At 39.6% G+C, this 12,927-nt stretch overlaps 1 protein-coding gene across 3 annotated transcripts in view; it reads right to left on the bottom strand.

The window, feature by feature from the left end:
* Positions 1 to 725: 725 nt before the first annotated feature.
* The window catches only part of FER1L6 (fer-1 like family member 6), a 73,870-nt gene continuing 61,668 nt past the window's right edge, over positions 726 to 12,927 (bottom strand). For 2 of the 3 annotated variants that reach the window (XM_015856288.3, XM_015856287.3), the window contains exons 34-41: positions 12,246 to 12,406; positions 10,368 to 10,510; positions 9,728 to 9,816; positions 7,278 to 7,376; positions 6,013 to 6,254; positions 5,516 to 5,679; positions 3,790 to 3,890; positions 726 to 1,806 (exon numbers count right to left, since the gene is read on the bottom strand). In XM_015856288.3, the coding sequence (XP_015711774.2) occupies positions 1,620 to 1,806; positions 3,790 to 3,890; positions 5,516 to 5,679; positions 6,013 to 6,254; positions 7,278 to 7,376; positions 9,728 to 9,816; positions 10,368 to 10,510; positions 12,246 to 12,406 (1,186 nt within the window). In that variant the 3' untranslated portion in view covers positions 726 to 1,619. Of the gene's footprint in view, positions 1,807 to 3,789; positions 3,891 to 5,515; positions 5,680 to 6,012; positions 6,255 to 7,277; positions 7,377 to 9,727; positions 9,817 to 10,367; positions 10,511 to 12,245; positions 12,407 to 12,927 lie in introns of those variants that run through there. The other variant, XR_014943297.1, reaches the window with a different exon arrangement.

Genomic DNA, 12,927 nt, shown 5'->3' on the forward strand with positions numbered 1-12,927 from the left:
ACAAGCTCAGTATCATGACCAGTGACTAATTTCAATGTCATTACTCCCCTACCTGAATAATTCAGTTATATTTATAGTATAATTAGAATATCTGAGATTTAAAAGAAGTACTAGGAGCCATCACCTGCTGGCTGAGCTGGGAAGCTTTCAGCCTGTATCTCCACCTGCCTTTGTCATCAGGAGAAAGAAAGAGGAAGAGACATTTTCACAGCAATTCAATACATACAAGATAAGGCTCTAAAATGCTTTTTAAGTGTAAAAGATTTTATGTGTGGAAGTTTTGTAGACATACCTTTCTCCAGGTAACACAAATACCTGTGGTGTTGGCCAGATGGGAGTGCAATGGCTTTTTTCACAGCTTTAAACCAGGCCAAGTGCAAATAAAGCACATAAGCTTCACATAGAATTGGCTTCTGATAAGGATGCTGATGCTTACATTTTTATTCTCATACCCTAAGTTTGGCAGAATGATTAACATTTCTATGGTATCTTTTTCTTGCCTTTTGATACTTTAAAATTTGCTAATGGTGAAGCCTTTCCAAAGCACTCACACTTTGTTTGTACAAGTGGAGTATGATGAAAGGTATTTTCTCAAAAGTTGTCTGCACATGCAACTACAGGTGAGGCTGGAGGAGGTTTTTATGTGTACTTCATGTTCTCCCATGCTGAGGCCATGTGGGATCATTAAGTTATCAGGCATGACAACTCACGCATCGCAGCTGCAGTATCTTCCTTATTTTTTAATTGGATGCAGATTTTCATATTGACTGTTCTGTAAGGTTTTACTCCTTGTTTTCTCAGATCCTCCATTACTTGTTCCAGTCTGCATCCTTTTCCTTTTCCATTCCCCATTCTCTCTGTTCCAACATCAAGACTCTCCTTCCTTCTCCACTGCAAGGATCATTCGCTACTGCAGTGCCTGCAGTAGAGTCTTCATCTTCTGGTCCTTTCCCTCCAGCAATCTTCAGCACTTTCAGACTGCAGCTGAAAAAAGTTCTTTCCATCTCTTCTTCTGCTTACTCCCATCACTGTCACTTAGCACATTTATAACTGTGAGATGTGTTTATAGAGCACAGCACTCCTCTTGAGGGATGCAGATTGAATTCTGCTTAGAACACCAAGTGAGCAAATTGAACTTCTGATTTATTAATAAACCTATTAGCTCAAAATAGGCATACCTTTGTAAAATCACTGAAAACCACTCCAAATAATTAATCGCAAAACTACGCAACAACTGAACTGTACATTTATTTGAGCACAGATTTTTCTCTCAATATTTAATCTTTTTTTTTTTCTGTAAATAACATACAATTGACAAATCAACTTCTGTATAACATTAAAGATTTCACTTCTAAACTCATTTTTTGGTTCAGAACGAAGTTTTCATTGGCACTGAAGCTACAGCAGGATGTTAATGGTGATGTTTAGTAAGGCAGAGACTGAACAAGCAGCCAAAGAAGTAAGATGTGAACATATTCTAAGATAGTTCCAGTTTCTCAGAGGAGTAGTTATGCTTTCTGTTTAAGGGAGCGAGATGTATTTCAGGTTCATTAACTCTGCCTGCTTTTATTTTTAACTGAAGCATTTGTATACAGTTGGTTACCGTGAGAGCTGTAATCCTATGCTCCACCTACAACTAGCCTACGACTGATTGCACCCGGCAATGTGTAGATGAAGAGCACCAAGAAGACGACGAGAATAAGCAGAATTATGCCAATGATGATGTACTTCTTGTAATTTCTCCAGATAAGGTGGTACAAACACTTGAAAGGATTGACAAACCAAGAGAAGGATGTGTCTGGTCGGCTAAGGAAGAAGAAAGAAAAATTGAAATAAAAGGTTTTGTAAAGGCAGATCCAGTTATTTTCAAAGCTACACCATTACAAAATATATACTTAACTCTTAAAAAAAAGACCTTTAGCTCCTGGGAGTCCACTAAAGGGTTCAGAGAGAACTGCTATGATTTTCATGTACTCTCAGGTCATTCATTCCCAGGTTCAAGTTCTACACTTCTAAGAATGAAATTACCATTCAAATTTCCTATCTTCTCCAATTTAGGGCAAGATATTGGGTTCAGAATTAAAGAAAAGATTGTGAGAAATCCTAAAGAAGAAATGCAAGCATCTTAAACTTGAGTATGAAAGCTCTCTATTTGTTGCAAAGAATTTAGCATTGCAAAAGGAGTAACGAGTCACTACAAAAAGTCTGACTGTGTAGTGATAGTCACAGTGCCATAACAGGCAGTCAGCTCAGGTCTAGCATCCTGCCCCAAATTGCATGTTGTCAGGAGTTTTAAAACAGTCCTCCTGAAAACAAGTTGAGAGGAAGCCCAGAATCGAGGTAGGTTGTACACCTTATGGTGGGGCATATCCACACTCCGCAATCATGAGTTTCTTCCAAATGTTGTCCCATGTCACATTCTGCTCTATAACCACTTTCTTCAGCTGGCTGCATAGCCGGGGAAATATATTGCTGTAATCTTTACTCTGGCATGTCGCATTACTTGGGAGGTCATTACACCTCTGACTTCAGCAGCCTTACCCATGCAATGAGCTGAGCCAACATCTATCAGCAGTGAGTGATGGGATGACCTGCAAAATTCAGTAGCGCTGAACAGCACTAACAGTAGCAAAATTGGGTGCAAGTTTTCCATGTTATCAAATGCCACTATAATAGTGCAGATGGTAAAGCAGTAAGAGGAATAAAATTAAGACTGAGGGTTACAAAAAGTAATGGACATATTTTACATCAGAAAGCTGCTTACGGAATTTAAACAGTAACTTAGTCATCTGGAATGTTCAATATTCAGAATGTAAATCTGACATAAACTCAGGAAATCTCAAGGGCCAACTGAATATATTTTAATTGAAGACTGTTTTATAGTGAGAGTGGAAATGGCCAGGAAATAAATATTAAAAGGAATTGCAAAAAAGCGTATGCAATAGAGTCATTATTTCACATGTTCCAACTAGGAGGCTTTTCATAACCTTTAAGGGGAAAAAAAACCAGACAGGCTTGTTTAATTTGTTTTCTGTGCAACAGAGACAACAGAATTTGGTACCAGTTATAGCAGCATGTGTTGTAACAGAGAGCATTTACATGAAAAGCATCCTCTGGCAGAGATAGAGAGATGGACAACCCTATTGTGGTTTTGGCAGTAGGAAATCACACCCACTACTAATAATCATGCACCTTATTTCTCATTTGTTTTAATCTCCAGACATTTAATCTTTGTCCACCCTTTCTGCCTTTGGGTAAAGAAAGATACTGTATGAAATGACTGATTAAAGACTTCCCAAAGCTCATTCTCACTGAGTCTCTGATGCTATACTTTATATGGCTATTGGCAAATACACCCTTATGCCATTTTCTCATTTTTAATGTTTCCCGATGTATATCAAATAAACAAAAAATAAACAGGATTTGCAATGATTACCTTTACAATTTGATATTGATTTTTAGAAGCTTTAATAGCAGGATATGTAACATCTACTTCCTCATTATTATAGAATAAAGTACTTGAGGCATGATAGAGGGTTTTTTTCCTACATGCAAATCCCCTGTGTGTGAACTGTAGCTGAGGACAAATAGGCAGCAATGTGATTGATCTTGGCTTCCAGAGGAAGACAATTCAGTTTACCTGGAACGTATTGCAAGTTCAAACCACCAGCAGCCAGCAAATGGCTTGCTCAAGGTTATAGTGGGAAAGAGTAGAGCAAGGAGAGCTGCTCATTCCCAGTCCTGCTGAATGCCCCTGCACAGCTGTTTAACAAGTCTGCTACCACTCACTTGGGTTTTTCCAAGGGCTCCGGCTCCTTTCGTGCTTTGCCTACTGGATTCTTCTCAGCTTCTTCTGCTGTCACTAAGTGAAACTCAGCTTCCACTTTACCCTGCATTGGGGAGATCATACATAAGCATCCATTACTGGGTAATTATAATTAAATCTCAGCAGGAATTGTCTTGTGGAGAAATTATAGAATCAGATGAGGATGAAGGAAATTGATTAAAGAAAATAAGAGAAAGTCTTTGCATTTAAAGAAAAAAACCACAAAGGAAAAGTCAGGCACAAAATCCCCGATGGACCATGAGGGAAGGGAGGTAGGATGCTTTCTCCCAGACCCATAAATACCTTTTATGCTTTCTAAATTATAACGTAATTCATCCAAGAAGACTTGTTGCAAAATTTGTCATAGAATCACAGAATTGTTTGAGTTGGAAGGGACCTTTAAGGGTCATCTAGTCCAACTCCCCTGCAATGAACAGGGACACTTACAGCTAGATCAGGGTGCTCAGAGTCCCATCCAGCCTTGCCTTGAATGTCTTCAGGCGTGGAGCATCCAACACATCTCTGGACATGTTCCTGCGCTGCACCACACTTCTTGTAAAAAACTTTTTCCTTATATCCAGTCTAAATCTTTCCTCCCTTAGTCTGAAGCCATTTTTCCTTTTGTTACCACAACAGTCTCTGCTAGAGAATCAGTCCCTTTATTTCTTAAATCCCCCCTTTAGACATTGATAGACCTCTATCTGGTCTCCCCAGAGTCTTTTCTATTCACACCATATATCACATGTCCCTTTGGAGCTAAATGACTCTGCTAGAAAATGAGTGGCTAGGGTTGACAAGATGCAGTCCAGCAATGGGGAGAAATGTAAGTCATGAGTGATTAAGTGATTGAGGCCACACGTCACATAAATAAGATATCTAGAAATGAGATCTGTGTGCAGAAAATGTCATGCAGTCCTAGAGCTTTGCACAGGTGATAGAAAGATTAGAAGATTCCAGCAGCTGGAATGAAAATCAGTTTTCTTTGTGTGTGGTCAGAAGATGATACTTAGAGCTACAACAAAAGGGTAGCTTTGCTCAGCACCAATTTACTATTAATTTCCACAATTCAGAAAAGCCACGAGGGAATATAACTGGTGTTCTATTGCTTGTTTTTATTGAGACAAACCATTCAAATTTGTTGAGTAACCCACAACAAACCAGCACTAATAAAATATCATACCTACTACACCTCACAGCAGAAAGGTGAGCAACCTGATCGAGCTGTAGATATCCCTTCTCATTGTGGGACATTTGGATGAGAAGACCTTTAAGGGTCACTTCCAACTCAAACAATTCTAAGATTCTGCAGTTCTATGAAATATAATTTGAGTTAGTTGTATTCTTAGAAGCAACTGTAACTTATGCTATGGAGGTTAGAGCTTCCTAACTATGAGTAATATATTTTGCCCTTGCACTCACAGAAACATCTGATTTTATTCTCTACCCATCAGGTGTGCTGGGAGATGAGCAGTGGAGGAAGGCAAACTAAAAATACAGTGTTCTGTTTGCACTGGCATTATCTGAACAAAACTATTGAAGCACATGAGGAGATGATGTGCATTGGCAGTGATGGTTGTTCTTCAGATCGCATGTTCTTAATTAGTATCTCTGTCATTATGTCTCTGTCAGGATCTCAGCAGAGCATAGCACCTTCAGAGAAGAGCTGTACATGGGCATTGAGCTACCTACCGTGAGCTCCCCAGCTTTGATGAAAGGCCACCAGCCTCTTACACGCTTCTGCTGAAAGATGGAGATCTTGTTTTCTTCACATGCTGCCACAACCATGCCTACATCACAGCTCTTGGCTGTCTTTGCTGCCCGAGGGAACCCATTCAGGTTCAGTTCAAGAGTGCCTGGAGGGAGAGGGGATGATGTAGCACTTGGAGATGGAAATATACAAATGCATTCAAATGGAAGATACATGGAGCAATGCAGCATCTTGGCCCCAGTCTCCAGAGAAGCGAGGAACATTCTGTACTAACAGTGATTTGGTTATATTGCCTCTACATTGCTTCATCAGAGTTCCTAATCATTTGCTCTACAAGAAATGGATAAGGTGCTAATTTGGTGCCTTGGAGAAAGATACGAAATAATATGGTCTTAGGCACCTCCTTGTACGTACCTTTGTACAATACAGGTATAGGGTGAACTCAGGTGGAATTCAGATAGTTTCACTGCATACTTACCCAGGAAATCATCTGAAGAGAGCCTTTCAAAGTCCCACACCTGAAGCACAAGCTCAGCAGGTATCTTGCGCTCTGTCTTTTCCAAGGAAAATATGTTTTCTCTTTTACTAACGACCATTTGTTTCTCTGCTGGGAGATAGTGGAATGGGAACACAAAGCGCCAGTTGAAGTTGCCCTCTCCCGTCAAGGAGTTGTAATGAACGTCTGTCTCCTGTTTGTCCTCTTCCAGGCCCTTTATCCACCTATGGAAGCACATAGAGGATTACACTGACATCACTAGGGGAGCCTGAATTGCCATTGTTTTCATTTGGTAAAATGTGTGATAATTTACTAAATCTTCCCTAATCAACAGGAAGTAACACACTGTCCAGGACTATGACGCACAGTAAGAGCCCTAGCTCAGGAACTACAGCTATCTCCAAGCTGTTCCACGGGCTGCACCAATGGCCAAAAGTTAAGACTGAAAAGATACATTTTATTTAGATCAAACTCTAAAATTCCTTTTGGCAATTTGTTGCTGGCTTGTTTTGGACAGGCAAAAACAGCATCATTCCTTTATTCATTGCTGATCATCACATATTCATGTGTCATCCTAACAGATTCTGTGTCAGCGTCCCAAGACTGATTTAAGTGTACAGTATTAGAGTCTATATTGTTTGCTGTTTCAGTCTGAGGGTATGTGGACACACTCCAGAGCCTCAAAGTCTTGTAGTGAGGGGCCCAAAACTGAACACAGCACTTGAAGTGCATTCTCACAAGAGCTCAGTACAGGGGAATGATCACTGTGGTAATTGTAACATTTTTGTGCTGCACCCAAAGAGCAGCATTTTCCCTGCAAGCCCTGTTAGTTCAAGAAGAAATGTGGAAAACTGTAACAATCCCAAGCACCACACTGCTCTAGGGCAAATCCTTGCCTGGTGACATATTCAGCGCTAAGTGCACTCTCTGAGCATAATGAGATACGTATCTTTGTCAGTAAGGCACAAAAGCAGACAGCTCTGGCAGTGATAGCAATGTCATACTATCTCAGCTCAGTACAAAGGCTGGGTGACCATTTATTTCCTTGGTTTTTAGCTTGCACTGATTGTTATGTTCTCAGAGCTACTTCTCTGCTACTTCTCTGAACTTGGAATTTGGAAGCAAAGTACCAAGATTAAAGAAATAGCTCATCAGATAGCCCCACAAGACAATTTTTGTGACTGATCTTTGAATCAAAAATTATTATTATTATTTGCCCTTTTGAAGACAGGTTCTAAAGAACTTACCCCTTTACATAGATATCGCTTGATTTTTGCCCTGTAAAGATATTTTCATCTTCCAGAATTACATCTTCTGTATTCCAAATGATTACCCTCAGTTCATAGCTGAAAAGGAAAAGAAACATTTTGCATAACTAAGATCATAGAATCATAGAATCACCAAGGTTGGAAAAGACCTAAAAGATCATCCAGTCCAACTGTTCACCTATTACCAATAGCTCCCACTAAACCATGTCCCTCAGTACAACATCCAAATATCCATGATCATTGTGTGACCACTGGTTGGACAATAATGTAGGCCTCTACCAAATCATGCTTTTATAAAGTGAGAAATGTTGCATTTGTGGAAAATCTCTTAAAATAGCACCAGCCTCGGGTCCCTTCTGTTTACAGGAGAGTCAGATGATAGAATACGGATCATAGAATCATTGAACGGCCTGGTTTGAAAAGGACCACAATGATCACCTAGTTTCAACCCCTTGTCATGGGTAGAGTCACCTACCACCAGACCAGGCTGCCCAGAGCCACATCCAGCCTGGCCTTGAATGCCTTCAGGAATGGGGCACTCACAACCTCTCTGGGCAACCTGTTCCAGTGTGTCACCACCCTCTGAGTGAAGCATGCAGAATGACAGCAGAATCACAGCCAACTTTGGATGGATAGAAAGTTCCTTGCTTTTTATGTGCACATTCCTTCGTGGTTTTCTTTACAAAACTGCTGCAGTGAAACAGGTGAAATTGACCTGAATGACATCATCAAGTCAGCCATCAAGACTATAAGCAGCTTGTAATAAAAACTAGATAAAGCAGCTTGTAATAAAAACCATAAGAGGTGCGTTTCAGAAAAATGGCCAAAATGATTATATTTGGTGCAATTCAGTGAACTTAATGGGAAAAAGTGCTGTTCAGACATATTTTCACTTAAGTAAGCCCAATCATCATCTTCATAAGCAACAGCAAAAAGAAATCTTTCCCATCCTTTCCATTCCCTATATGCAATCATTTCTGGCAGCCATACAAAGCTCTAAAAGTTTGAACTGAAATTCAAATACTGCAGGTGAAATAAAAAAAAAAACAACAAACCGTGCTCAGAAATTTGAGTATGCTTATCTTCATGGGCTGTAGAATAATAATAATAAAAGTCTGTTTGTTTGGGAACACCAACAGATGATTTTTCTTTATTATGTTATGCTGCCTTGGAAATGAACTCAGTCTCAGATGAGAAACTTTGCAGAGTCACTGTCCCTGGTGGTGTTCAAGAACCATGGAGATGTGGCACTGAGGGACATGGTTCACTGAGCATGGTAGGGATGGGTTGATGGTTGGACTAGATGAGATCTTAGAGATCTTTTCCAACCTTAATAATTGTATGATTCTGTGCTTCTGTGGTCACTAATGTGGAATGTTTTCACAAATGGTTGAGAGCCTGTGGAGCCTTTGCTGCAGCAAAAAGACAGATCTAGGCAAAAGGTATAACTCATGTTTGCATGATAACTTTTTTTCTAACAGTTAATGGCTTGACAGTATTTTCCTACAGCTCTCATACACTACAGAAAAGGCAGCAGCAGTCTGCTTTCATATGTATTATTTGTTTCAAATCTCTTTATCCTTGGAAAAAACCTCTTGTTAAGGAGAATTACAGAAAGTTCTGGTCTGAAGAAACTAATTGTTACAGATATTCTCATTTTGGTCAAATATTAGCTTTTATAAAAAGAAAGGAAAATAAGTAAGTCTTTATTAAATTGCTCCTTGTTCAAACATAAATGAAGCATGAGTAGTATTTGCAGCTGCTTCAGACAGAAAATTCCCAAGGAAGGCTTTGCTATATTTGTATAGAATAAAAGTGACATAGGGTGACCTGAGAACTCTGCTGGTCATTTTTTTATTTTCCACTTACAAGCATTAAACAAGCTTGAAGAGCTATGTGTAATACTGAACATTAAGCAGTAGAGTCCATCTGAAATTTGAGAAACTGCTGTTCCATTTCTCTCTGCTGCAGCTTTATGCATTTCTTGATCATCTCTTTGAACCGAGTACTGAAAATCCAATAGGTACAGCACTGCGTCACATTAACGATGTCACTCGGTTGCTGAGCACATTACATAACTAGAGGAAGTGCTGAAAACAGAATTACTTCTTTCAGCTTTACAAATGGAAGATAATAACAGAATTACAGCCTCCAGGCACCTGAAATTTCTATATGAAGGAGGGATGCCTTTCTAGAAGTGGTGTGGTAGCCTTGGATGTAAAAATCACCAGCAATTCTTTGGCTTGTTTAATTGAAGAGACAAAATTAAGTATACTTCTTTGACTTCAGTTATGTGAATCAACAAAAACCTTTTTCAGGACCACAGAAATCTGTTATGTTAGTTCTTTTACTGGTACTTTCCAGACACTTAAGACTCAGTCTCTGAAGACTTATGGCACCATGTTTAGAGGAAAGCATAGACTAATTACCCTTTGGGTTTTCTTGGTGAAATGTCCACTGGGGGTCCTGGCAGAGGCATGTGTTTTGGAAACATGTCAACCCACATCTGTAAACGACCCTTGAAGAAAACAAAAACATTTCTCTATTTATTAAGGCTTTTGAAGGTTTTTAGTGTAGTTCTGTCTTATAAAACCACTGCTCCCTCCCTGGGTACCAACCAGTTCATTACTCTGTAACAGTCTCATCCATAAGCTACCTACACAATGTATTTTTTCATACACATATTCTAGCCACCTCTCAGTAGGTTGGTGTAAGTACATTGGTAGCTTCAAGGTAAAATCCAAAATACAAAAATAGTACATAATGAAAATTAAAAAAGAAGCAAATCCCAAACACAAACAGTGCTTGTGTTAGATTAACAAACTAAAGCTAAATTTAAAGTAAGTAAGTTCTACAATTATACCTTGTGTGGCTACTGCAAATTTAGGTAACTCACTGTCTACAGATGTGTAACAATTTTTAGGTTGATGCTTACGAATTCTCATCTATGGTACAACACCTGAATGCTGTCTCTGCAAGTTTGCAGATAAATCTGAAGTCACAGTACCTCAAGGAAAGGAAAACTTCTCCTGGGTCTACCACCACCCCACCATCCCTGAGCTGCTCTACCTGTTCCATGCCTGGTTTATCCTTATGGTAGAGAGGCCGAGTCTCAATATGCTCTGGGACGAGTTTGTATCCAACTTCAGGGATTTCTTCCCAAGAACGTAAAACCTTTAAGGAAAGATGTTCATACGATTCAACTGGCTCCTCTACAGGAAAGGTAAAACAAAAAGAACAACCAGAGCCAAATTAGCATGCCAAACCCCTGTGTAATATGTTCCATTAAATATTAAAGACAGTCATTAAAAAACTGATTAAATTAAAAGGAAGATTTTATTTACCTCAGTAAAGGAGAGTCTTAAAGAACAATTAATTCTCGTAAATGAGTGTACTCACTGTGGTAAATAGAGCAGTAGAACTTAGGCAACAGTTTTTCTATCCATACAGCAAATAATTTCACCAGAAATTTATACCTATAACTTTGGTTTGCATTTTGATGGCAACAGCAAAGATTCCCCTGAAGAACCAAATCACACCTCAAGGAAAGAGCAGCAATGTGAGGGTTGAAGGCCATGGGCAAGGACTCATCTTCTAAGCAGCTCAGCTTTGCCAGCCTCCTCAGCCTGGAGGAGGGTAATTCAAAGAAGGAACAGTCTTAATAGTGCAGGTGAGGTAGTTATTGAAAAGGAGAGTAAGCCTTCTGAGCCCTTGAGCCTCTCTTTTCTCCCTTTTTGGGTGAGTTCCACTGGAGATTTAAAGCAGGATGTCTCGCTTTCCCAACAGTGCTGCTATTTCAGAGTTGCTGGTAGGTTACAAATGATTTGATGTGAACTGAAACAGTACTGAACCCTTTCTAACAGCACAGAAAGGAAGGATACCTCTCTGGTTCTGAGTCTTGATTCCCTTTATTGCAGGAGCATGTATATAAGATGTGATATGTTTCATCTAATTTTATTCAGCTAAAGGCAAGGTTTTTAGCATCTGCTACTCAATCAGGGCTCAGTCAGCTATTGAGACAGATTATTCCTTGATAACCCTTTCTGTCTGTCATTGGCACCTTTCTAAAGACTGTTCTCGCATCTTCTGAAGATGCTGTTTGTTCTTACTGGCTACAAGCAGCCCTAGACTACCTTGGAGTAGATGTCTAACTTACATACTTCTTCTAGAGAAAATTAAATTACTCTTTCTCTTACTATTTAAATCTGGATGTAAGTCCATCAAGTATTGCTTTCTCCACCTGCAAAGTAGAAATGTTATTGCTTCCCCTTTTCAGTACTTCTCTAAATCTCAAATTCTGACCTTTTTTAGTTTTATAAACCCAAATGATGAACAACAGAAGGACTCAGCTGGAAATAAGGACCCAGATGGCCCTGTCAGCACAGCAGTTCAGTTAAAGAGTGTATAAAAAACTGTGTGCTGTAAACTATTTCTTTACAGTATCATGAAAAAATTGTGTGCAAATGCTTTTCAGGAGATGGACTTCACCATCTGGTTCTGTATTTCCTTTCTTTTAGTTTTCATCATTTTGTTTTTCACTGATTGTTCTGAATCTCATTTTACTGAATCAGATTTGATCTAGATCAGGGAGTCACATTTGCTCATTTACCAGTGAGGAAAACAAGCAGCATTATTGGAAACTCTCTCAGGCCAACAAACTGAAAATGGACCAACACTTCTCTGACAGCGCTGCATGAACAGCATTCCACTGGAGGAGTGAGCTATTTTTTCTGATGCCAGAAGGAATTTGCTCTAAAATGAATACACAAAGAAGTGAGGAGTACATTCTCGACTATCTTCAAGACTACCTCCTTTGGTTCCACCTTGTTTCCATCCTCACTTCTCTTTTCCTAACTCTAAGGTTAGTACATAGAATACATAGCACAAGAAGGTCCCAGCTATAGCTATTACTGTAATTAGTCAAAGAATGATGAACTACTTTGTTACCATTCTCATCTTCAGTGAAGACTGTCTGTCCCTTGAAGACTTTTGTTCCTACTTGTATCTCCCCTGGCCGCATGAAAGGCCCATTTATTCTGTTGTCCTTACACAGCTTAGTGAGGATCTCACTTGGCTTGGTTGCATCTCGCCATGCGTTGTACCCTTCTCTGCAAGGAGAGAACAGAACAGAGAGAAATGGCTGAGATTTTCCCTCATCAAAACGGGCAGCCAAGAGAAGAGAAGGGCTAGAAATTCTCCCCTGTTCTACCTGAAGGATTCAAATCTACATATTCTATCTCCAGGATAACATTTAAAGAAGATGCATTCTGTTGCTCCCTTGTACAAAAGGGGAAGCTGAGATTGCCTGGGACCTGGAACAAGGACATAAGGAAATACTTCATACTAGAGCTATCGAGGGCTTGGGTTTTGGTCCATGCTACTGGATCTCTTTTTTATGTTTTCTACCTTTTGTAGATAAAATAGGGAAACCATCATAGAACAAGAACCCCCAAATCCTCATATCTTAGGCAAATGCCCCACCCCAGGGCAACAGGGTTCTTTTAGTTTGGTATTGTCCATACTGATTAATTTCTGTGCACAACAACCTTGAGAGTCCAGCCATGTGATTGGGATCAGGAGCTCACTGTCACTGTTTTGTGAGTCGTTTCCACTACAGTGGCCCTATATG

Source organism: Coturnix japonica, chromosome 2, assembly GCF_054131305.1.
Source record: "Coturnix japonica strain WE chromosome 2, WE-NBRP24, whole genome shotgun sequence".
Classification (NCBI taxonomy): domain Eukaryota; kingdom Metazoa; phylum Chordata; class Aves; order Galliformes; family Phasianidae; genus Coturnix; species Coturnix japonica.